Raw genomic sequence first — 27,240 nt, forward strand, 5'->3', positions numbered from 1 at the left:
AGTCATGGACATTCAGAATTGCCATTTAGCTGAAATACCTAATATCCTTAAAGGGTGATTTGCATATATCCCATGAGGCCTCTTATTACAAACCAAAAACAGGAAGGGGGGTGGGGAAGACAGTTTCAGCAGAGATTTGAGCAGCCACTAATAGCATAAACTATAAAACCAAAAAAATATACTCAGCTCTGTATATTTGCAGATCAGACTCTCAGAACAGTGAGACAACAGATATCTAAGCAACAAACTCTATAATAAAGAAAACTATACTCAGCTCTGTATATTTGCAGATAGTCTTGTAAGGCTGTCTCTCAGAACACAGGTTCCAATTTAAATGCAGGCTGTTATTAACAGGTCAAATTAAGGGAACCTTGATTAAGGGAATCTCACAAGATATATGGTCATGAAAAGCGCCTGAAAAGACCTAACACTGTTTGTAGCGATCTTTATGGGGAATATGTCTCCCAAACTGGCATTTCCCCTTTCTGGATGACATGAAACCCATCAACAACCAGATTATAAGGCAAACATAAGGTAAATAAAATCAAACCCCCCAACAGGGCACTTATCTGAAAGTGTTATAATCAGCAGATGAACAAACGTTCAGACCGACAATCAAAGATAGCATTGGGACTGGCGGCAAAGAAGTTCTTATGATGTTACATCCAGACATCACTTTTATGCCCTACTCTCTGCACAGAGACAATATGTGTGACATATGGTGTAGTCTTTACAACCAAAAGGCTTTGGTATGCTGGCCGGCAATCAAGCTGCCCTTGGCAGGGGATCCCAATTGTAAAGAATATTGCAACAGTGATATGGAAGGACATCATATGGTACACCTGACCAGTGCTTGTAACATGCCAGATACATCCAACCGTTAGATGATTCTGGCTCCCCACAACCTGCTAACTGCCTGATGACCACATCCACCTTCCATGACCTTTAACCATATGCCACTTGTCACTATACCCCACCCCACCTGTGCAAATGATGATCACTGTGTTGTGGCATGTATAGGTAAGATTTTTGTATTTAATTTATCCTTTGCTGACTGGGTTAGTCCCACTAGGCTAGTGACCTTTTTTCAGGAGAGATCCGAGGAGGTACTTATACTACCAGGGGAAATTTGTCCAGGGCAATGGGGGACTTCCCTTGGCCTTTTCAGTAGGTGTCTTTGGATCTTTTACAGTCTCCTAAGCTACCAGCAAATCAAGACGCGGGGTCCTTTGTTTAACATCTCATCCGAAGGATGACATACTCAGGAGTACAGCACTCCCCCCTTATGCTGCACTGCATCTAACGGTTGTGGGAATAGAACCCACAGCTTTCTCTACCAAAGGCAGTCTGCTACCTCTTGTGCCACTGACACTGCTAATAGATAAGATAATGACTGATGCACAGTGTGACCAGTCAGTGCACTGTAATGCGTAATTGATGCATCAGTTTTATTTTGTGCTGTCTTTATTGTGGCCGATAGTTGTTGACCATATTCTTCTCTTTGCCAGTGCCATAACTTATTGCACCTACTTTTATCTTGGATACGGGTGCCGCTGCAGCCAGTTCCTCTGATGAAACATTCCCACTAATTATTTGTTACTGCTACAGGTCTCACTGACAGTACTGCTATTTTCCCAAATTCTATCTGCTTGCACACTATCATATTCTGAAACACGATACACCACAAATAACTCACTGCAGGTCTCAGGGGCATACCATGGGATACTTCCAAATGTAAACGAATGGTGGAAGCATCTATTCAGGAGTTAGAGTGCATGCCTGGCCACCATGTCATTTGTCTGTAAATATGCAATACTGTATGCCATATCAGCCATGGTCAGGGGTTTGAAGGTAAGAATCACCATCCACTTTTCCAAGGTATATGAAACATCATTGGATCTGTAAATGGATACTGTATACACTGACCTAATGTACATGGCAATGTGTGCATCTATTAGTTACATGATCCTGTGCAAAATAATCCCACACAAAATGCGGGTAGAGGTGCACATATGCCAGATGTCAGAATAATGTGAGCTGCCTGGGTTCTGCATGGATACATTGTATATAATGTCCTGTGCATTGCACACCACCTGGGAGTTGCTGAATTGGAAGCACTTCCAAATGCTGCACTGGATGCCATTTGGAGCTGGTGGGGGCCTTAATCAAATCTGGGTGCAATCAGTGGCTTCTAGGACCTAATGATATGGGCTACGATATAGAACGCCTTCATAATGGTGGCTCTCTCCTCTCCTGTCTATAGAAATTAGGTATGTTCTCTCTCTCAAGCTTCATCAGTGTGCCAATTAACTGGTATAGGACCTGGAAGGCTGATGCCTGCAAAATTTTTAACACACTGCCTGTCAGATGCTGCAAGGTCCCTGTATTAAGGAAGGTCAGTTCTATAAAATCCTTCATGGTCCTAGAGATAGTCCATACATTTCCGTTGAGTCTGTGTGTATGTGGCATATATTTGACAGTTAGAGCCCCAAGTACCTCACTGCAGTTCTCAGGCAATGACTTGTTAAAGAACTGTTTTTTTGTGGTACAGGATTTAACTTCCTCAGCTTTCAGTCTTCATTTGTCTACTCTGTGGCCTTGAACAAGTCACTTAACCAGACAGATCTTTGGGGTAATTGGAAATTGGTCTAGACTCCTCATGTCACTGATCTGCATGGCTAGTGACTAACTTATGAACCTTTGTGTTTACTATTTCCTGTAAGGCTTCTCTGTCCAATTGGTAATGCTTGACAGTGTTCTTGTTGTGAAGATGAAGGTATGTTAGCACACTGCCAAACTGGTCTGCCCCATGGAGGACAATGGCATGAAACATCATGGACATTATGTTTGAGAGTGACCGCTAGCACTTATTGTTCAGTTCAGGCTGCTGATATTCTTTACATATTGGTGCAGGTGATGCTGCTGTACACTGAGAAATCCCAACATTCAAAACAGAAGAGTGTAAAGGCTCTTACAGTAGATTTACACATCTTTCAAAATGCATTGTGTCATTAGTATAACAGCACCTTTTTTTCTGATTATTTTGCAGTCATTTTCATACCATGAATGCCATGCTATTTCTGCCACACTGTGTGTGTGCATCTCTGGGTAGCTGCACGTCACTGGTCATTACACTGTTTTATGTAACTCTTATGTTTTAAATGTTTCTGAACACTCCCAATATGTTTAAGGATGGGATTTAGTGAGGGAAGTGTGTTGATTAGTTAATAGTCTTCACTTTAACATTCAGTCAGTTTGTGGTTTTGTACCAGAGTTTAGTTTAATACCTTGCACTGTGAGAAGCATCAACCTGATAATAATAAGAATAGTCCATATCTTACCATGATGTGGTTTTATTGTAGGTCACTATTTAATGATTTGAAATAGCGTAAGCAGCAATCTCTTTTTATGCATCCCACCTTCTCTAGGCATGAAGTTTAAGGCCATCATATTGACATAAGTCGATAACAAATAAAATAAGCTTTCTGTGGCCTGTCCTACCCACATGTATTTGTTTCCATTTCTTATAAAGTGTTCATTTTGTATTTAAAATTAACTTATTGGCTGTGTTTGCCTGTTAACATTACCTTCCATACTCTTTCCTTCCATGTGCAGGGAACACAGGAATATGAAGAATGGAAATGGTTCAACTCTCCCACTATTGTTGAAGTTTTGGAAGAGTTCCCATCTGTACAGGTTCCCACCTCCCTGCTCCTAACTCAGCTTCCTCTGCTGCAGCCTCGTTACTACTCAATAAGCTCCTCCCCCGATGTGTATCCTGGGGAGATACACACCACAGTGGCAGTTGTTAACTACAGGACAAAGGGTAAGTGCATCAAGAGTACAGTACTCTCCTGAATCTGACAGCTAAATAAATGTACCTAGCCTGTAATGCAGTAAAATATCCAAGTAATTACACCTCATTTGCAGTAGCATAGACTAGATCCAGGCCTGCTGAATCTAGCTTTGTTTGTATAACTTGAGCACTAATCCAGGCATTCTTTAAAGTATTCAGTTGTATTTATTACTGCTGGTAGTAACTTGATTAAAGTGTAGCTATCATTTCTAAGTCTTTTGGATTAAGCACTTGGGCTTCAGACCAGTTGTTTTACATTAGGAAGGTTTGTGGCCTGCACTGTGGTGGCAGGACAGGTAGCTTACATCCTTCTAAGTTGGGAACTGCTGATTGAGAGCTCAGTGTCTGTTATTCTAAAAGTGTATTAGTTCTGGTTTAAGCACTTGGGCTTCAGGCCAGTTATTTTACGTTAAGAAGGATTGCGGTCTGCACTCTTGTGGGAGGAGAGGCTGGACTCTGCCCTTCTGAGCAGGGAATTTCTGGTTAGAGGCTTATAGTGCCTGCATATTCTACCTGTTTCTTACTGAAATTTGGTACACCTTGTTTGCTGTAGCATAGACTAGATCCAAGCCTGCTGAATCTAGCTTTATTTGTATGCTTGTTGTTTGTTTATTTCCCTGAAACACTAATTCCACCTAAAACACGGCCTTTTAGCACTTCTGTGGATCCCTAGTGATATCTGCATTGCTTACTGTACTTATTTCCTTGTTTCACTTGAAAGAAAGTTACTGTTTGTCATTTTTGCATTTAAGTTACCTGTAACACATTGCATTTAAGTTACCTGGCACTTGCTCACTAAAGCAATTATATAAGTCAGCTCTAAAAAATTAAAAGCACTACACCCTCACAAACTCCCCTTGAGTACCTTGTTCCCTATTGGCCCTTTTTTTCAATTATAAAGGAACTCCCAATACTATTCTAGCATGTCCAAAGGTTAGTTGTCAATCTCCTCTCCGGTCCAGCTGGTGAATCTGGGAATCTTGAGGCAATGTTACAATTGCCTCATGTACACAGACAACCCTCTCCTCCTCCCAACAAATTCCAACACATGTGAGAGATGCAACCATATAGCCAAACTGGAGGCTAAGCTCTCTCAACTCAGTACTGGCGTAACCAGTCAGGAGGAGAAGGAAACCACACTCACTACAATTCCAGTCTCACATAGACCTACCACGACAACAAACCAAACACATAAACACACAAAAACATACTCGGAGGCTCTAAATAAAAATCTGCCTAAGCAGCAGAGACCTCCAAAGCAGACACCCAAGCAACCGCTACCCCAAAACAAAACACGTGCAACACATAGCTCACAAAGCCAGCGTGCCAAACAGTCACAGCCCTTAAGGCTAAACAACACACCTGATACACTTGTAATAGGTGACTCTATCGTCAGGCACACTGACGCCCCGCTCACCAGGCTGAACAAGGAGAAGGTCACGGTGAGCTGCCTGTCGGGCGCTAGGAACCGCCACATAACACAAGCACTCAGGTCACTCCAAGGCAAGTACAAATATGACTCAGTCATTGTCCATGCTGGTGTGAATGACCTGAGACGTACCTCCCTGGACTACATGAAAGAGACATAGAGGAGCTCTCTGAGCATGTAGCCCAGGCCGGTATGACCCTGACCTTGAGTAGCATCTTACTCTCACCAAGAATGATGCCACAATATGAAGACAAGATGATCAATTTCAACAATTGGCTTAAGTGTTGGTGTCATTCAAAGGGGATCCAATGCCTGTCAGCCTGGGATGACATGCTCGACAAGCCACGATGCTTCGCTAGGGACGACTTGCACCTGTCACCCCTGGGCTTTTGGATATTGGCAAAGGCTCTTGCTACCCCCATAGTGCCTTTTTTAGGCAAGGCTCAAAAGACAAACCCACCTCCATAGGTATCACAAGGGATAAGAAACTAAGAGTAATGCTACTCAACGCCAGAAGTCTAAACCTCAAGATGCACGCACTCGAAACTCTCCTTAGCATAGAGAACATTGATATCTGTGCAGTAACAGAAACCTGGTTCAAGGCTGCCGAGAGCACCCCAGCACTACCAGGTTATACCTCATACCATGCTTTTCGGCCCCAAAACTTGGACTGAACCACAAAAGGAGGGGGAGTATCAATATTCGTCAAAGATACCCACACCTCCAGGTTGGTGGCACAGCACGAAGCATCAGAGACTATCCATGTGCAACTAACTGTGGGTAAAACTGCCTTCCAGTTTATAGCCTGCTACAGACCACCCTCCCAAACACAGGAACCCCACTTGGCCTTCCTGAGAATACTGGAAAATATGAAGGTCTCTCCAAACACCATTATATTGGGTGACTTCAACTACCCAAACATAGACTGGGAGCATTACTCTAGCTCCAACACCCTAGCCCAAAGGTTCCTAGAATTTATAAACTCAAATGCTATGGAACAACTTGTTACCACTCCCACAAGAGGGGAAAACATACTGGACCTGATCATCACCAACATGGGGACACTATGCTCCAGACCAGAAGTGTATCCCTCACTGGTAAGATCAGACCATAAACTAATCTCACTGGATATTCACATCCCGACCCCACCCCTGCCCAGAAAACCACAGTGAAAAACTTCTCTAAAGCAAATTTCACATGCCTCAAAACCGAGGCGAAATCCTTCAAAGCCCCGGCCTGTGGAAAATACGCCCAGACCGCAGAATCCTTTATAAACGCATTCTATGAACACCTTCAGGAATGCATGGATCATGCAATCCCAAATAAAACCAAGACCCAATCCTCCAAAGGCAGACATCCTGTCTGGTGGACCCCAGCCATAAACAAACTATACAATAGAAGGAGGAAGCTACTACATGATAGAGCAAAATCCCAAAAGGGAAGGCATCTCTGATCAGTATTAGCAAAACTACGGGCACTCATAAAATCGTCTAAGGCCAGCTTCGAGAGAAAAATTGCACAGGACACTAAGGATAATCACAAGGCTTTCTTTAGTTATGTTAGGAACCTGGGTGGGAATTCCCAGATATGCTCAGAATTAGTCCAAAATGACAAAAATACACCGAGCCCACAGACATTGCCAACATCCTAGCTGACAGGTTCAGTGCACACTCCCCCCCCTCCCCACCAACAGGGCAAATATCTATCCCCAAAGAGTGCTGCCCCTGACATCTCAGATGCTCAGTTAAGAGCCGCCCTCTCCAAAGCAAAAACACAGCATCAATGGGACCAGATGGTGTCCCGGGCTGCGTCCTACATGAACTCCAAGAAGAGCTAAACCCAAACATAAAACTACTGTTCAATCTTAGCCTTACTACAGGATATGTACCCAAAGAGTGGCGTACAGCAACAGTGGTCCCTCTCCACAAAGGTGATGCCTCAACAGATCCTGGAAACTATCACCCCATAAGCCTGACTAGCTTGTTCTGCAAAGCTATGGAAAGGATCATCATGGACCTCATAAATAAAGATATTGGGGACCTGCAGACACTGGATCCTACCCAGTTTGGCTTTGTTAAGGGCAGATCCTGCCTCTTAAACCTGGTTGATTTCTTTGAAACAGTCACCAAGGCCATTGACGAGGGGAAGGTGGTCCACACAGCCTACCTGGACCTCGCAAAAGCCTTCAATACAATACCCCACTCGGGCATTATAGATAAGCTCACCAGCTTAAATATAAACCCCTATGTCACTAGATGGGTTGCAAACTGGCTCAAGGACAGAACCCACATGGTTAGAATTGCTGGAGCCATGTCAGACTCCAAACCAGTTACAAGTGGCGTCCCTCAAGGCTCAGTCCTGGGACCTCTCTTGTTCGGTATATATTTCTCGGCGGTATAGGCCAACACAGAAGGATTGTGGCTGACCAAGTTCGCAGATGACTGCAATCTGGGCGCCATAATCAACTTTCCAGCCGACACAAGCATCCTCCAAAAGAGCCTCATAGAAACAGACAACCGGTGGCAGAGCCATGGCCTCAAGCTAAACGCCAAAAAGTGTATAGTCATCCCCTTTGGCAAAAACAAAGTGCCCACAAATTTCCACATAGGTGGTAATCCATTAAGTACAGAAGAAGTCATTAGGGACCTGGGGACCCAAGTTGATAGCAATCTCTCATTTGACAACCACGTGGCCAAAGTGGTTAGAAAAACATTTTATATAGCCCACCTAATCATGAAGGGATTCACATCTAGATCAGGGGAGGTCATCGTACCTCTTTACTCATCCCTCATCAGGCCCATAATTGAGTACAATGCCCCTTTTGGGATGTACCTTACCAGACACCTGCAGCAACTGGAAAGACCCCAAAAGTACCTCACCAAGAGGATCAAAGGGCTCAATTAGATGCCATATGCTGCCCGGTTAAAGAAACTCCAGCTCTACTCAGTGGCATACCGCCTGCTCAGAGGCGATCTGTGCCTGACATATAAAGCCATGTCCAACCCGGAATTAATGGACATGCTGCACCTCAGAAAATCCAAATCCCATCGAGCTACGCTCGAGAGACTTGAACCTCAGCACTGAAATAAATAGGACATGCTGGAGGGACAGATTCATAACCCAGAGGCTCCCTTCACTCTGGAATAAAATCCCAGTCCAGGTTAGGCAGAGTCCCACATTGACTCTCTTCAAGAGGAATCTTGATGAGTGGATGGAAGATCGTAGGTTTACCCCGGCTATCACTTCTGTGTCACTGTTAGACAGAGGCACAGTATACTAACCTCAAAAAAAGGCATAGCAAAATTAATTTAAAATGGGTGGTGAAAGCCAAACACACTCTGGCTAGGCTTATAAATGCCCTAGGGCAGATAGCCTAGTATGAACCTATGAACCTAAGTCGGAGAATGATGTGGCTACTATTTTTCAAAGTAGTGCTTGATATTTACTTTCTTTAAAGTGAGGTTTGCTATTTTTTTTCTTAAAAAAATATGTACATATACATTAATGTAGAGTCCCTTTTCAGTCAACATCTTGTTTCAACACAAGAATGTAACACAGCAACATCCAAAGTAGCAACATTAGCTTAACTTTATAAAATAATAAGTATGTAATTATATTAGTATAAAACAAAAGATATTGCTATGGTACCAATTTTGAGCTTTGTCAAACGTGGACCTGCAAGTCAAATAAAACAATGTTACATTTACTTTGCTAACAACATCCGTATAGCATCATATATCATTTTGCAGACTTAAGTTTTAGCTGTGAGGAAAAGGCATATAGAGTGGCATGTCAATACATTTCAAAAAGGATGCATTTTCATATTTGTGGGCCTTTAACAGGGAAAACACAAGTTCCAGAGCTACAAGCTGGCATGACCTCAGGCTGCTTGCATTACACTTAACAGTAAATGAGTGTCACAAGTAAGTGCAAAGGTAAAATGCAATAGAGGAGGCTACTGTTATTTATTTATTTGCAATTGTTAAATGGAATAGTCTGACTAAGCCAATACCCCTTTTCAGTACTGGCCCAAGAAGATAATCTCCAACATAATAAAAGATGAATCCAAACATGATATACATATAGACTAAGGAAAATATTGTGATATTATACAATAGCATACAAAATATAAAAATAGCAAATGGATATTTGGGTACAGTCAAAAACATGAAATATTCATGTGAGCACAGTAAAATAGGAGTTGACTATACCTTTTCTAGAAAAGTAGAAATCAAAAACAATTCAAATATTTTACAGAAGGAAAAATATTTAGAGAAGTATTTACAAGTGAGATCAGTACAGGAGTAAAAGGATGAAATACTGGTCTTCAGCAAAGATATATTTTATATATATGTATATGGGTCCCTATCAGTTGATTGAGTTCTCAGAAACTGAAATTCATAGGGTCGAGACCATGCAACTGAGTTTTTCAAAACTCAAAGCTTTTGAATGGAGATCTCCATTTCCTCACTGTAGTGCACAAGTGGAGTTGGTGTATATAATTTGCAGGGGGTGTGTTTCTTGTGTTTTTTTTTTTTTTTTGATGTTCGAGTTTTTGGAAACTTGATCATATGATCTCGACTGTATGAATTTTGAGTTTCTGAAAGCTAGATCATACCCATATATATATGTATATATATATATATATATATATATATATATATATATATATATATACAGTAAACTCTCAGTTAACTGGCACCCATGGGGACTGGTAGATGCCGGATAACTGTAGTTTCTGGTTGCTTGAGAGTTACTATTAAAAATAGGCCTGACTAATACTGTACCCTATACTATTTGCTTGGTTTGACTTGTTCTCAGGTTGGAGAGAGAGGGAGTTTATTCCTGTCTTTCTTATCAAAACTCTAAAACTCCAAAAACGTAAGGTATGTTTCTGAAGGGGAAAACAAAGTGCAGCACATGAAAATTGTACTGTATTTCTTTGATATTTTTTTGCTGGTTGCTTGAGAGTGTCAGTTAACTTAGAATTTACTGTATATCTATCAACATATGTATATAAATGTGGTACTTGCGTATTATTGCAACCAGATTTTCACGCTAATGCTGGTTGTTTCTGTTTTCCTTTAAAAATCGAAATTAACAGTATTAAAACTAAATAGTCTTTTCTTTAATATTTTTAATTTGCAGTACTATTTAACCTTGAAAATGCTGAGAAAATAACATTTTAAAATAGCTTGTCCCTTTTTCCAAGATTAACTCATGTCAGTAATGCTGTGTGATGCGTGTTCTTCAACAAAATAACTGCTTTGAAGGGCTACTGAGTGCAATCGCTGGTAACCCCCCCCCCCCAACACATACCAACAGAAAAATAATGAATGAGCCAAGCATAGCTTTCCAGCTGTAAAACATGCAGAAATCCCTGAAGTACATCCAGAGTTTGTCCCAATATGCCACCATCACAAAACCAAAATGTACCCACCAAAACAAACCAAACCACACCTGGTAACTTCTGCCATCATGGCAGTGCCATGAAAAACTACCCCGGATTACCTGTCAACATCATGCCCCCATCACTGTTGCAAGCCCTTAATTCCTGTAAGTTTCTGTTACAAAGGTTAACCTACAAAACTACAGCTGAAAAACAAATGAGGTATCTCCGAAAAGCACCTAACATATGCACGATAACTGCCAAAGTCCTTTCCGGCCAAATACACGTGCAAACGCAACCACTCCAAGGTAAAGGGGAACGCTATTTTCAAACCTTACTTTTTCAGCCGTTTAATGGATAAACCTTCATAAAAACACAAAACATTAAAGTAAACATGTTTCTGAGCTTTTTAATACTTTCCTGGTGCTACTTGACACAAGAAGAAGCAACCAGCATTACCATGAAAATCTGGTTGCGATAATACGTAAGTACTATATATAATATAATAATTTGATCTATTTAATACTGGGTTTGGATTACAGACAGTAAGAACTGTTTAGCAGGTACAAGTGAAGAAGCAGAAACAGAATCAGTAGGATTTAATACGTAGATGTGCAGACTCAGTAAAGGAATTACATTTAGCCAGAATGTTAGTATGCTAAAATGTGATAGTAGCAGTAAGGCCAGTAGTGCTAATGGCTGGTTATAAATATGAAGAAGTGTTGAAGGAAGGACAAAGTTGAGAAAAAGACTTGAGTTAGTTAAACTAAAGCAACTATTTAATAAAGAGCAGTGATAAAGGGTAGATTTGCAAAAAGGAGTGATGAAGAAAGAAGTAAGAGTCTGAATGTGAAATATTAGATTAGCCGAAAGTGGTAAGGAAGCAATTATAATATGTATATAGAGATAGGAGTGTAGCATAGTAAAGGTTTACATGGTGCGTTGGCAACACTGTTTAATGATTAGATTACTCTTTATTCATGCTAGAAAGTGACTGTGGTTGGATTCTTTTCTGAGCTTATTTGGCAGTGACTGGTTGTGTAGTCACGTCATCAGAAATGACGCAGTATATTACGGACTTGGTTAATCATGTTATGAGAGATCCTGAGCTGCCAGCTGATTGGTATATGTTGATCTGCCGTGTCAGGCAACCAGAAAAAACTATGGGATATACCCAGGAAACACAAGCAAATAGTGATACGTGTGGAGACTTCTTAGAACTTTCTTCCCTGTTCAGTGAATTCCACTTCTCCCTCCAGAAGAGCTGTTCCCATATACTGTTGAGGTTCATTATGAATAGTTCAAGTAGACCAGTTTAAACACCTCATCGGCTGTAAAGTTAGCAAGCTACTACAGCCAATAGGTTGTTGGTATTTGTGACAGCAGTAATCCTAAGTCTCTGTGGAAGGAGACTTATTGTGACTGCTAGAAGAGGATTTCCAGACATGACTGACACAAACAGGAAAGCAGCTCTTAAGGCAGTCACTAATGTGAAGGCCATGGTGTTGAACGAATGATGTGAGGCCATGGAGAATACATTTCAGCTGTCCTCCAAGAGATTCTAATGAGCCATCTGGTATTTTTTTAGTGGGGAGTGGGGTATAGTCTACATTTTTTAGGATCACAGGAGGTTACTAGGCTATTGGCCTTGAGCCCCATATAAGCCTAGCCAAGAGTTTAGCCTATGTTTAGACAAGTCAGCACCCAAAGCCCCATCCAGCAGGGACACAGGTGGAATTCCAGGGGTGTATTTTTTGTTTCCCATCCAGTTATCCAGGTTGCGCTTAAAAAGGGATAATGAGGTACTCTGCTTGACTTGGAGAGGGAGTCTATTCCACACATGGTGGAGTGTCTAGGTCACAAATCTTTCCCACCAACAAGTCCTATTGATATCACAAACCAGGTTTAGGTTGCGTGTACAGATTGCTTGAGCTGAGATTGACTTACGGATATGCAGCAGTCCCATCAAGGTGGGGTCTGAGATTGCTTTGTATGCCTGACAGAGGTCACCTCTGAGGAGTCTGCATGAAACTGAGTAGAGTGACAGGGCTTTTAGTCTATCTGTGTAGGGTAAATGTTTGAGGCCCTGGATTCTCCTGGTGAGGAACCCCTGTGGTCTCTCTCCAGCTGCTGCATGTGCTTTGTGAGGTACATGCCAAAGGGGGCGATGTACTCAATAATTGGCGTTATACAGGAAGAATACAGGGATGTTATGACCTATTTGCCCCTGGATAAGATACCTTTACTTATGAGGTGGGCCCTGTAGAAAGCTTAATGTCTAATGGAAACAACATGGTGGTCAAAAGTCAGGTTGCTATCAACCTGGGTGCCCAAATCCCTCACTACTGATTGTGTACTTAGGACATTGTTATTAATGTGATAATATGCGGGGATGTCATTCTCCCCAAAGGGGATGATGATGATACATTTTTTGGCATTCAGCTTGAGGCCATATGGGAACTGATGACTGCGCCCAGCTTGCAGTCATCTGCAAACTTGGTCGGCCATAGCCCACTAGTTTTGACCAGCACCTCAGAGAAGTATATCCCAAATAACAGAGGTCCAAGGACTGATCCCTGGGGTACTCCACTCATTATGGGTCTACTGCTTGAGGTGGCTTCCACTATTTTGATTCAGTGGGTTCTGTCAGTGAGCCAGTTTGCTACCCATCTGGTAACATATGGATTGATGCCTAGTTAAGAGTGTTTATCTACTATGCCCGAGTGGGGAATAGTGATGAAGGCTTTGGCCAGGTCAACATAGGGGGTGTGCACCATCTTCCACTCACCCATGGCTTTGGTGACTGTCTCAAAGAAGTCAAAAAGATTTAACAAACATGACCTCCCCTTGACAAAGCCAAACTGTGTGGAGTTGAGTGTTTGGAGGTTGCTAACGTCCCTGTAAATGAGGTCCATGATAATCCGTTCCATGGCCTTGCAGATCAGGCTAGTTAGGCTGATGGGCCTATAATTTCCTGGATCAGTGGATGCTCCACCTTTGTGTAAAGGGATGACAGTGGCTGTCCTCCACCTGGCTGGGACAAAACCAGTACTCAGGCTTTGGTTGAAAAGTTCATGTCTGAGATCATGTGGGATGCAGCCTGGGATGTTATCGGGTCCCATGGTGACTGTATTGTTTTCCTATGAGAGGGCAGTGATGACCTGTTCCGTAGAGAAAAGGGGCAGGGGCAGTTACTGGGGATGTCCTGATTTACTGATGGGGGGATAGAGGGGAGATGTTTTCGCTGAATCTGTCAGGCAGTAGATTGGCTATATCTACAGCATTTGTTTTTGTGGTATCCTTGACCACCAGTTCTGAACAGATCTGAGTGCTTCCTTTGAGATTGCAGACATATGCAAAGAAGGCCTTATGATTGTCTCTAGTAGAGGTGGCCAATTTGGACTTGAAGCTGACTTTAGAGGATTTCACTGGTGCTCTTATCTGCTTGTGCAGGCTAAGGTGAGATTCTTTCCAATTGGGCACCTGCTCCTCCTTTGTCCTAGACAGCAATTGTTTTCCTTTTGTTATACAGATTATTTATTGCAGATATCCACCAGACAGGTTTACTCTTCCTTGTGGAGGATGATTTTGTCCTGTCAGGTATTCCTGATTCCATGAATCTATATAAATACTCATATAGTACTTTGGTGTAGATTTGGACATTGGTGCCAGTTCCTACAGTGGGGGCTGTGAAGCTGTTTATACCATTCCTCAGGAGGTTGTAATCAGCTTTGGAGAAGTTTTTTTGTTTGACCCTAGCTAAAGGGGAGTCAGAGGAGATGGTGACTTCGAATGTGACTGCTTTATGTTCGGATCTTACCAGGGAGGATTATACCGTAGGGGTGCTGCAGTGGTTACTCATGTTGGTTAATACCAGGTCCAAGATATTATCAACTCTTGTGGAAGTATCAACTAGATGTTCCAAGGCATTTACATTGATAAAATCTAGAAATCTCTGGGCATTTGTATTCTGGCATGAGTAGTTTTTCCAATCTATGGTTGAGTAATTAAAGTGACCCAGGATCAGGGTAAAGGGTTGAATCTTGATAGATTTGAAGAGGTCCAGATAGGTGGAATGGGCATCTTGAGTCAAAGTTGGGGGCCTGAAGCTAGCTATAATTTGAATAGGGGTCTTGTGAATGGTTAACTGCACCTGGAGTGTCTCCTGTGCGTCATACTGTTTGACCAGCCTGGAGGTGTGTGTGTCTTTAATATATATTGAAACTCCACCTCCTTTGGCTTTGCTGCCCACATTTTGGGTCTGAATATATGATAGGATGAGTAACCAGCTAAGGCCGGGGTGCTCTCTGCAGCTTTGAACCAGGTTTCTGTGACTGCACAAATGTCAACATCTTCCAGGGTTAAGAATGCTTGAAATGAGTGCAGTTTCATGTTTACCATAGGTACTGTATAATGTTTTCAAAAGTGGGGTAATCTGAACTCAACTAGGGAGTTTTTAAGTCATAGAGGAAAGACTTTTTGGAACTCCTGAACCTATTGAACAAATCATCCTTCAGGAAAGTAATGTAAAAGCAATTGGTATGATGGCAAAATTGTATCCATTTATATACATCGGGCTATTATCACAATTAAACAGTTCTGAGCTGGCAAGACTGTGAAGATAAATGAGAACTATTTGTAAGTACTATAGGTACTGTATAATGTTGGATGCTAAGTACCATAGGTACTGTATAATGTCTGAATGCTAAGTACCATGGGTACTGTATAATGTTTGGATGCTAAGTACCATAGGTACTGTATAATGTTGGATGCTAAGTACCATAGGTACTGTATGATGTTTGGATGCACAGTACCATAGGTACTGTATAATGTTGGATGCTAAGTACCATGGGTACTGTATAATGTTGGATGCTAAGCACCACGGGTACTGTATAATTTCTGGATGGTGAGTACCACGAGTTCTGTAAAATATTTGGATGCTGAGTACCACGGGTACTGTATAATGTCTGGATGGTAAGTACTATAGGTACTGTATAATGTTTGGATGCTAAGTACCACAGGTACTGTATGATGTTGGATGCTAAGTACCATGGGTACAGTATAATGGATGCTAAGTACCACAGTACTGTAAAATATTTGGATGCTAAGTACCACGGGTACTGTAAAATATTTGGACGCTGAGTACCACGGGTACTGTATAATGTCTGGATGCTAAGTACCATGGGTACTGTATGTCTGAATGCTAAGTACCATGGGTACTGTATAATGTTTGGATGCTAAGTACCATGGGTACTGTATAATGTTTGGATGTTAAGAACCACGGGTATTGTATTATGCTGGATGCTAAGTACCACATGTATTGTATAATATTTGGATGCTGAGTACCACAGATACTGTATAATGTCTAGACGATAAGTACCATGGATACTGTATAATTTTTGGATGCTAAGTACCACAGGTATTGTAAAATGTTTGGATGTTAAGTACCATGGGTACTGTATAATGTTGGATGTTAAGTACCACGGGTACTGTATAATATTTGGATGCTAAGTACTATGGGTACTGTATAATGATTGGATGCTAAGTACTATGGGTACTGTATAATGTTAGGATGCTAAGTACTACGGGTACTGTATAATATTGGACATTAAGTACCATAGGTATTGTATAATGGTGGACACTAAGTACCATAGGTGATGTATAATGCTTGGACGCTAAGTTCCATGAGTACTGTATAATGCTTGGATGCCAAGTACCATGGGTACTGCATAATGTTTGGATGCTAAGTACCATGGGTACTGCATAATGTTTGGATGCTAAGTACCATGGTTACTGTATAATGTTGGATGTTAAGTACCACGGGTACTGTATAATGTTTGGATGCTAAGTACTATGGGTACTGTATAATGTTAAGATGCTAAGTACTACGGGTACTGTATAATATTGGACACTAAGTACCATAGGTACTGTATAATGGTGGACACTAAGTACCATAGATGATGTATAATGCTTGGATGCTAAGTTCCATGAGTACTGTACAATGTTTGGATGCTAAGTACCATGGGTACTGCATAATGTTTGGATGCTAAGTACCATGGGTACTGCATAATGTTTGGATGCTAAGTACCACAGGTACTGTATAATATTGGATGCTAAGTACCATATGTACTGTATAATGCTGGATGCTTAGTATCACGGGTACTGTATGGTGTTTGGATGCTAAGTACCATGGGTACTGTATAACGTTTGGATGCTAAGTAGCACAGGTACTGTATATTGTTTGGGTGCTCATTTTTAATGTGTCGTGTAGATAAATAATCAAATTCAGAGCCTAGTTATAGGTCGTTGAAAGGTTTGTAAAAATTTAAATCTGAATCAAACAATCTTTCAACAAATCATTCCTTCAAGAGCCTTATTAGCAGACTGTCTGCTTTCCCTCTTTTCAGTGGCAAGGCATTCCACAATCTAAATGCTCCACTATGGACAAAAAATCTTTAGAGTTGTTCAAGATGCAAGTAAAGTAACTAAACTGCCAGTATTCCTTGCTGCAAAAGTGTGTTGTGTAAACTCAACACCAAATTCTTCTTCTTCTGGCTTTTCCCGGTTAGGGGTTGCCACAGCAGGTCACCTGTCTGCTTATGATTGGCAGTAGAGTTTTACGGTGTCAAGTTGCCAGCCTGGTGCCCAACCTTCTGTGGAAGGCACACACATGCACACACTCATGCCTAGGGCCAGTTTAAAGTGCCCAATTCACCTACAGCATGTCTTTGGGATGTGGGAGGAAACCAGAGCACCCAGAGGAAACCCAGACAACCACAGGGAGGACATGCAGACTCCATACAGAAGGCACCCCAGCCAAGGATCAACCCGGAGAACCTCTTGCTGTAAGGCGACAATCGCTGTACCACCATGGCCACCCATAAACTCAACACCAAATGTTATAGCCAAAATGTCTCTATTGTGGCATCAATAGATCAGAATTAGATCCCCCTAACTAACCTGTAGCCTATATAGCAGTTGAAGTGTATCCCTATACCTGAGATAGTTAACTTTTCGAATCTCTGGTAAATGTTTTCTGCATTCTTTCTGTTGTTTTTATTAGTGGCAAATCATATTGGAAGATTGTAGCACAGTACATAGGTATTCAAGGTATAGGGACAACAAGGATTGTTTTATCCAAAATTTACAACAGCCCATATGTTAGTGTTCTCAGCAAACCTGCTTCTACAGGTGTTTTGTTGTAAGGGAAATAAATATATGAAAACAGTAAGGGGCATAGGACCAACTCCTCAGAACACTCCCATATTTATTGACTTCATCCTTGAGAAGGAATTTCTCATTTTACTCTTCAACTCCTCCCTTCTAACCAATTTGCCATTCATCTTGTAATGTCATTATTGATATTAACAGATCACATATGTTTTCTTATCTCCACATGTGGCACGGTGTCAAATACCCTTGCAAAATCCAAATAAACTGTCTGTTATTAGTCCATGATCCAATGTACCTAAAATATTTACATAAAAAAGATAATTAAGCTGGTTTAACTATAATGTTTCTCTATAAACTCATGTGAGAAGGTATCCATACCATGCTTTACATCTATAGGCAATTCTCATATCACTTCCCAATAATACGTTAAGCATATCAGACTGTAATTTTCAACAAATTATTAATTTATTTATTTATTTTGTTAACCAAGATAGTCCGACTGGGCGTTAGCCCATTTTCCACAGAGTCCTGGGGGGAGGGATAGCCTCAGAAACAGAGAACGAAAACAATACAATAAAGTTAGCACAATATATACACCTAAGGCAAACCAAATTTTTGAGAAGAAAAATGCACAATATACATAATAATAAATGTAAAAAGTATAAGTACACTTGCAAAAAGAGTAATCAAGTGAGTCAAAATGAATGTAGTAGTAGTGGCACCCTTATTCATTGATTCTACAGTGACCTTTTTTACACTTTTGGTACAAAATCAAATTTAAGTGACTTCTGAAACAGATCGGTTAAACATAGACTTGCCTTTTAATTTACAATGGAAGATGGAAAGAGTGCATGACGGGAGACAGAATGGTATGTTCCATTTATGGAGGGATAAACTCTTTAGACATCTGTAGAAAGTGATCAGTACTGCAACACACTATCTGTCCTTGTTTGTTTGTTTCTGGGCTTGATATTTTATGCATTGAAATCCTAATGAAATATGGTATCAATAAAAAGAGAGAGGGAGAGAGAGAAATGTACTCCTTTGATTCAAGGGGAGTACTGTAGATTCTGTCCTGGCCAGGAACACTATCAGTTCTTAGTCTGTGATGAACATTGAATGGATATTAGGTGTCTGCCAATACAGAGTACGTGTGTGTTGTAGACCTGGAAAATACATATGATTTCATCCTTTGGAATGCATTCTGCAAGATGCAAGCATTGTACTGGGTACCAGGGCCACTGCCATGTGCCATTCAGCCTCTATGTTTGTGAAGCCATTCAGCCTCTATGTTTGTGAAGCAAGAGTTGTATTTGCAGTTTCACTATTAACCTGAATATAGTCAGCATGGGTACTGGTCTCCACCATGGGTATGTCTCATCTCCTCTCCTGTTTGTGATTTTCATGGACACAACAACAAGGTGCAACTAAGGTCTGGAGATTCTGCAGGCTGGAAATGTGAAAAATGCATCAATGCTCTTTTCAGATAATTATGTCCATGGATTGTGAGTGGGAAAGCTGTCTCACAACAGAAAGCAGAATGTAAATAACTGCTGTGAAAATAGGCACTTGTAGATCAGAGGTACATATGCAGCATGCCGTTTGCTACAGTTTAAAAAGACTTTTTTAAACCAAAATATGAGTGCTGTAGCACTCTATGTAGGCAAGGTATTAACTGTAGCAACTTGCTACAGTTTAAAAGAAGAAATTACTATTATTATCAATTATTTAATAAAAGATGCTGATGGAGGGCTGGGGGCAGAGTCCAGAAACAGAACTTGAATGGCTGGACCAGGAGGGAGGGGGAGGGTGTCATGAATCTGGTGACCTGGTAGTTGTGCCACTAGAAGGAATGGCCATTTTTTTTCCTTCAGTGGAAGAGCTGGGGGGGCATATATTTAACTGTAATAAACTGATCACTTACAATTCAATGGCTGGCTTGTTCCACTGAAGTGTTTTTTTTTGTTTGTTTTTTGTTTGCTCTTCACATGAAGAGCTAAGTTGGTGGGCTGCTGATTTATAGTACCAGCTCGGAGCACTGGTTGAACCCGTTATGCTACCAGTCTGGCATACAAGGCATAATCTAACCCATTAGTGATGGATTTACTGCACATCAACAAGTCACATGGCATCAGAAAAATTCAGTCTAGGGATCTAAACCTCTTCTGCAAAATCAGCAGAATGATTTGGAGGGACAAGTATATCTCACAGAGGATACTGTTGCTGTGGAACAGACTTCCCTTTCACAGAAGACAAAGTTCATCTCTGTCCATATTCAAGCACAACTAAGATCTATGGATGGGAAACAAAACATTTAGCCCAGGATTGCCCCATGTATTACTAATGAACAAAGGCAGCTTCTAAATGCTTTATCCCATGCATGGGACCCCTCAACTTATCTAAGGTATGCCCTCCGTTATTCTAATTAGTGGTAAGGCTAATCTATAACCAAACGGGACAGGTTATTTTGAGCACAAAAAGGGAAACTGGTTAGATGTAAAGTGGCCTGCAAGGTCATCTAGCCTAGTACTTACCAATGAACCTATCAAAGATGAAACGTTTCTTTTGTGATAAATGTGCATTTTCCAAATGAATACTCTAAATGGGGCCAGCCCAGTGGTGCAGGGGGAGGCCATGCACGTGCACTACCAATGATAAAAATATCACACATGCTTGGTGAAAAGTACTAGTTATTTTACTTGCTCACATTTAGCAAAACAAAAAAGGACCACAATCATGCTCAATGAATAAAAACCCTCCTTGAGATTAAGGACTGTTTATATGGAGCATTAAGACTCAGAAGGCTGTTTATCTGCAATTATGCAACTTGCATGGGTAGATGACATTCTCTTGTAGAGATAACTGCATGTTAAACCATCAGTATGCACAAAAAAAGAGCAAAAGGCTCATGCTAATAAAATATTGTGCGCCATTCTCAGAGCTAGAGAGTCTGCCATTAGTGACCGTAATTGAAAGCCTCAAGGGCAACTATCTGCACAAAAATAATCTATAAATTGGCTGCATTTATGTTTAGGCAAGTCTCATATTTGAAAATCACTTACTGTATTACTGAACTGCAAGTAGGTAAGCTACTATGGATAGCCCAATTCCACAGCATGGAGGGATAAAGTCCGAGTAGCAGCTCAGGTACTGGACGAGCAGGGTGGGGGAATGACAATAAGTGACTGACACTGGCCTTACCGTTCTGGGTGGAAGTGGGTGGTCACAGTCTGCTATTCTGTACGAGTCCAATAGAAATCTGAGCTTGGTACTACCAATTCTGTGACTGCAGAAGAATATACATTCATGGAGAGAGTGTAATAACTCTTGCTGTGATTCAAGTGTCCCTGTTAGAAACCAAAGAGTGGGATTAAATCCAGAAAAAAAATCTGGCCATAGAACTGCTGATGAGAAACAGGCATGTATGCATAAATGACTGGGAAAAAGTCAGTATTATGGGAACAGGCATGTAGGCATAAATAACTGGGAAAAAGTCAGTATTGTGGGTATTAATAGTTGATCACAGTTAAAATGCTGCAAGTGCAGCACTAGTTTGAGACATTCAAATTTCATGCGTTAAAAAACATACCCATATCTCTCAGTGGTAGGGACAGCGTGTGTTACCAAGTGAGGCAACTAATTTGATATTTACATGTTTCATGTGTTCAAATGTATATTTACAAGTATAAATACTAGAGAATTAAATTCCTGCATAGGTTTTCCTTTACTAACAAAATGCATGGCATATGCTTGATCAAACTGTGATTACCCTTTTAATTTTTATATAGATGGCAAGGGTCAACTTCACCACGGAGTCTGTTCAACATGGCTAAATGAAGTGGCGCCAAAACAGAATGTGCCTTGTTTTATAAGGAGGTAAGGCTCTTTTGTTTTTGCTGTTTGAATTATACAAAACTAAAGGAAACTGCAACTGGTATAAAGATCCAACACTTTTCAAATTTAAAATAACAAACAATACATTTACTTTACCCACTGGAACTTATTAATTCTGGCATTGCATTCATGAGACCAAATATCCACTTGAAGGAATTATTCCACACTGCACTATGTCAACAAAAAGATGCATTGGCAGAGGAACTGTAATCCAAATGCACACACACACACACACACACACACACACACACACACACACACACACACACTTCTATAGATCATAAGCTGTATTGTTCATCTAGGCTGTTATCTAAACATGCCACAAAATGAACTTTTTTCATTTTATACTGCTGATCCAGCTTGTCGAAAACACATATACACGCACACATAAATGATTCTTTTCAAAAAATGAACTGATATTGCATTATTTTTATTCACTACTTCTGCATCCCTTAAATGTTTAGAAATATACTTATAAACATTTTGAAAGTTTCCCACTATAGAAGCTATTATAGCAGCACATTTCTGCATAGAGAAAATTCTGTATGGTACAGTCACAGAATGAAAAGCTGCGATACACATGTTAAGTGGCAGAATGTTGAATATGTATGCCACGGTTATACTGTTGAACTGATTACAATGGCTGCAGCTAAATAGATATAAAAGAAAAAACTAATATGACTGTAGTGTACATATAAAGAGAAATATCTACTGAACAGAAATATAAAACCGAATAATAATGCTACAAAATGGAGTGTGTAGTTTTGCTTTTCTGCATATGTTGCAGAATATAGTATGGGTAAGAAAAACTTGTTGAAAAGACGAAAAAAGAAAAAGAAGGTGAATAGGAAAGAATTGTAAGAAGTCTAATACAGGGCACAATGTCACCCATAAATATATGCAAGACGAATAGATCTTAAGCTCATTAACACCTATATAGTGCAGAATCTCACACCTCTAGCAGCCTACAAATATCTTGGATTCCAGAGCATTTTCTGAAAAAAAAACTTAAAAACTACAAGATAAACAAATGAAATATTTTATGAACAATAAAAGCTATTAATACTATACAAACAGTAAAGTTATCAGCAAGAAGTATTGTTTACAGTGATAATAGCCCATGCATTCATAGTCTTTACATAAATACTCTAATCTATTATAATGCACACAAACCAGAAGATGCATTTCCTAAGAAGGTGTCATATAAAGCGTTATCTAATACAGTTCAGGAAATCTGGAATATTGAGAAGTTAATGAACTTAGGATCAACCTGGAGTAGGCAGATGCTTAAAAGAAAGTCCCTTTTCTTTTGTGATAATCCCTCTCACAGAGGACAATGTAACATTGTGTAATGTGGTAAAATTGTTTACTTTTACTGTAAGACCCAATAAAGGAGTTTCCTCATGTAGCAAATGTACTATAATTGATGTACATCTCTTCTGTTAAACACATTCTAAGATAAACTTACATGGTCTCTTCCTCAAGTTCCATGCTTGAAGGGATGTTCCCTTCAGCTATATATCTCATTACTGTTTTAAAGAGGTAACCAACTGACATTTCATCTTGTTATATGTTTCCTAGTAACATTTTGTCTCTAAACTAACATCATCCTTTATATTCCTCTAAAACAAGTGTGCAAGTAAAACTTTTTATATAGCAATGCTTTAGCAGCTAAGCGCGTTTCAGAGATTTAACATGAAACTGCCCCACCAAATTAATATGGGCATGCATGATAGGGGATATGTCTTAGGTGTAGTTCTACTGCTGTACAGTGTATTTGTGAGGGCCATAGTCTTGTAGCACTAAAAGGTCTAGTCTCCATGTCTCGGAATGACCCCTGATGGGGTGACAGTAAATGATAATTTAATAGGAGGCTAAAAACAATAAAAAAACAACAAGAGAGTATTTTTGGACTGAATGGAAAAGAGAAGCTATGAATAACCTAAAAATAACACATTGTGCTATTATTATTATTATTATTGCTACCACGTGGAGTATATCAGGAGTTGTCCAGGTATAATACCTACTAAATAGGGACTGTTTATGGTACGAGTCAGAAGTAGATAAGATTTCAAAGGTTCTTCAGAACATGGACACGGTCTATTATCAACTCCGGGATGACATTTAGGTCACCTCTTGTGCTTACTGTAGAATTATGTTGATTTACTAATTGTAGGTTGGAGAAGAAGGTAGAGAAGAAAGTCCAGAGAATGAATACTAGTGCCTTGCCATGATACAGATGGTGTCATAAATGTGGCTATTACCTAGTGTCCCTTTTAATTATACCTATGATCTAAGAAGGAACATGCCAATTTACTTCTAAAAAGCATGACCAGTCATCCATATTTACATGTTTTTACATTGATGGGATAGATTATCGAGGAATATTCGATGCCAACTTCTCTACAAACAACTACCAGTTTTTTTAACAATTTTAATCTCTTGTAAAAATAGTACATCACCTGTTGTTTACTACACTATATTTTAGTTCAGGCTGATTTCCTGTTGAGAGTGCAAGGATCACAGCTGCAATACATGCAAAAGCAGGCCTAATTGTGTTACTAGGGAACATATATATCCTGTCTGGGGTTGAGGTACCTCAGATTACTTATTTCAAGATACAATAACCTCATAGCTAGTATATATATGCAGCAGACAGCTGTGTATCAGTAGCACAGATGCCAATAGCATTTTAATGAAACCAAGCAGAGAAACAGCTTTCCACTAGTATAGGCAAGAATTAAACAAGTTTGGGTTATGCTTATTAGGAGGTCGGCATCTATGGTCTGAATCCTGATTGAGTCATAAATGAAGAACCAAATTGTGCAACTGAAAAATGCATCTCATAGAGAATAAAGAAAGATCTGTCATAAACACTCGCATTTTATGTTAAAAAGATATACTGGATAATATTCTTGCTGCGAGGTTTGTTGGCATTATTTTTTTCCAGGGCCGCTGAAGCTGAAAACTTCTTTATTACTGCGTTTATCAGTCATGGATGGAAGGTTTTCAAGATTTAGGGGTTGTCTGGGGCATAGTGCTCAGTTACCCAAATGTTATCCTCAAGCTTTTGTTCTATCTGTCCTAAAATTGTAAATTATTTTGAGAATTTAATACTACCGACATTTTATAACTGTCCTCAGTTTAGGGTTTTCTTCCTAATTATTTTTGCTTTGTCTATAATTTGTGAGGTACAAGTTGAAAGGTATGACCTAGGGAGTAGAGATGTTACATCCAAACTCTGACAGCAGCTAATATTTTTTTCTCAAAAAGGATAGAAAAACTCTAACTGGAGGTTTGGGTTGTAAAAATCCAGGCCTTCTTATGCTACATGAGAGTGAGTTTTTGCTATTAAGTTTAGGACCGTTGCTTACAACTGTGTATTTTTAGACTGCATTCAACTTGTGTAGAGCTGTAATACATTTAGAAGTATCAAGTGTGGTGACAGGAGCAATAGAGCTCCACAGCTAATAGAAGTGATCAGACTAGCAGTTGTCACCAATATTAAGTTAGTCTCAAGGAATGACAATGCTGCTTTTGGTGAATCCAAAGGGTGTGAGACCCCATAAGGTTTATAACCAGGCATTTGAAAACAGAAGGAAATTATTCCTATAACACATACAAGTGACCCTGGAGAATTCCTTCCTTTTTATGGACACCTTGGTTATGAAATCAAAATATTGTCAAATATATTTTCTGTTAATACAGAATGCTTTCCTTTTTTCACCTTGTCCACTGTCTTTACTTCATTGGAATAGTTAAGAAGCCAGAATGCAATTTGTCTGCTGGTTGGTTTGGGATAAGTAACAGTTTCAGGAATTGATAACACCATTTTAATACTTAGTGTAAATACTCAATGTGGGTTAAGGCAGCTTCAGGGCATCTGGGAGGTTACCAGAAAGTCAAGTTATTACCTGCTGCTCATTCCTTTTCTCCATCAAGTTATAGAATGCCACCTGTGTTTTCTTTTCAAGCATTCAGCCTGTTGGTGATCTCACAGTATGCCCTAGACAGCCTAGACCCAAGATCTTTGTAGTGACAAGGCTGATTTAAAAAATATTGTCTTGACTGCCCTTGTGTCAATTTCTGCTTTTTCTGATGCAGACATGTTTTGAAGCTCTGAAGAATTATCCAAGTGTTATCCAAAATTTGAGGGAAAAAATGTAGTAAGTATACCTACTTTGCTGTCCAGTAATGTGCTATGAAGTTGGCCACTCCCCTTGGACAGCCAGAAAGCATGATCTAAGTTAAACTTGGCCATCTTAGGAGATAAAGACCATGAGAGCAATGTCATCCTGGTGAGAGATGGCCTGCCTGCAGGGTCAAGCAGGATTCAGTTGGGGACTACTTCATTAAAATAAGGGATGATGAGAGGAAATAATGAGTTTGCAGAGACGTGGGTGGATATCAGCAGTGAGTGGAAAATGGAGGATATAAATAGTACCAAAAAAGATGTTTTTCAGATTAATTTGTTTCAGATTCACAAGCCTTGTAGAGGTCTTTCAGAGGAAAAAAATCTATCTGTCTATAGGTGTACATGTGTGTATGTGTGTGTGTGTGTGTGTGTGTGTGTGTGTGTGTGTGTGTGTGTGTGTGTGTGTGTGTGTGTGTGTGTGTGTGTATATATATATATATATATATATATATATATATATATATATATATATATATATATATATATATATATACACACACACACACACATACATACATATATATATATATATATATATATCTACAGCTCTATATGATAACATTGACTTTTCAGAAAATTGAACATTGTACCATATGTTCAACTTTCGGAAAAGTTGAAAACAACAAAAATGGCAAGCCCCTCCTGCACCACCACACTCCCTGCAAATTATATATAACAACTCCAAGACTGCACTAAAGTGAGGAAAAGGGTAAGTTCCCTAATCCCCACTGTACCACAATTTCCATACAAATGCTTCAAGTTTTCAGAAACTCAAACATATGGTCTCGACCATATCATGTTCGACTTTCTCATGAGTCAATCATCTGAAGGGGACCCCTGTGTGTGTGTGTGTGTGTGTGTGTGTGTGTGTGTGTGTATATATATATATATATATATATATATATATATATATATATATATATATATATATATATAGTTGTCGAGGAAGTAAAGTAAAACTGAAAATCCACAAAAAATTCCTAAAAAGGACTGCTACCAGAACAATTCTGAAAAAAAACACCAGATACATTAGCGCTTTTGTTCTTTATTGTGAATCCAAGAACTTTATCAGAAAAATCTGGTGTGCAACACTTGATTATTTAAATGCTGTCAGTTAATCTGATGTAATGAATCACAGCCCAATAGAAATGCTCAAAACATTTTAAGCTAAGACCATCTAAATTAAAGAATCATGCACCTATAACAGGTCTTGTATAGTATTTGAAACCGTCATACGACATATGGCAACTCCAGCACATATTTCTGATTTTAGTGGTGGTACTCATACGAAGTCACCACAACTG

The 27,240-nt window shown here is 39.9% G+C and overlaps 1 protein-coding gene across 1 annotated transcript in view; it reads left to right on the forward strand.

The window, feature by feature from the left end:
• The window catches only part of LOC122798558 (nitric oxide synthase, brain-like), a 638,878-nt gene that overhangs the window by 496,745 nt on the left and 114,893 nt on the right, over window positions 1–27,240 (forward strand). The window contains exons 21-22 of the mRNA XM_044067612.1: window positions 3,616–3,826; window positions 21,636–21,723. Coding sequence (XP_043923547.1) covers window positions 3,616–3,826; window positions 21,636–21,723 — 299 coding nt within the window. The remainder of the gene's footprint in view (window positions 1–3,615; window positions 3,827–21,635; window positions 21,724–27,240) is intronic.

This window comes from Protopterus annectens, chromosome 3.part1, assembly GCF_019279795.1.
Source record: "Protopterus annectens isolate FY-2018-M chromosome 3.part1, PAN1.0, whole genome shotgun sequence".
NCBI classification, from domain to species: domain Eukaryota; kingdom Metazoa; phylum Chordata; order Ceratodontiformes; family Protopteridae; genus Protopterus; species Protopterus annectens.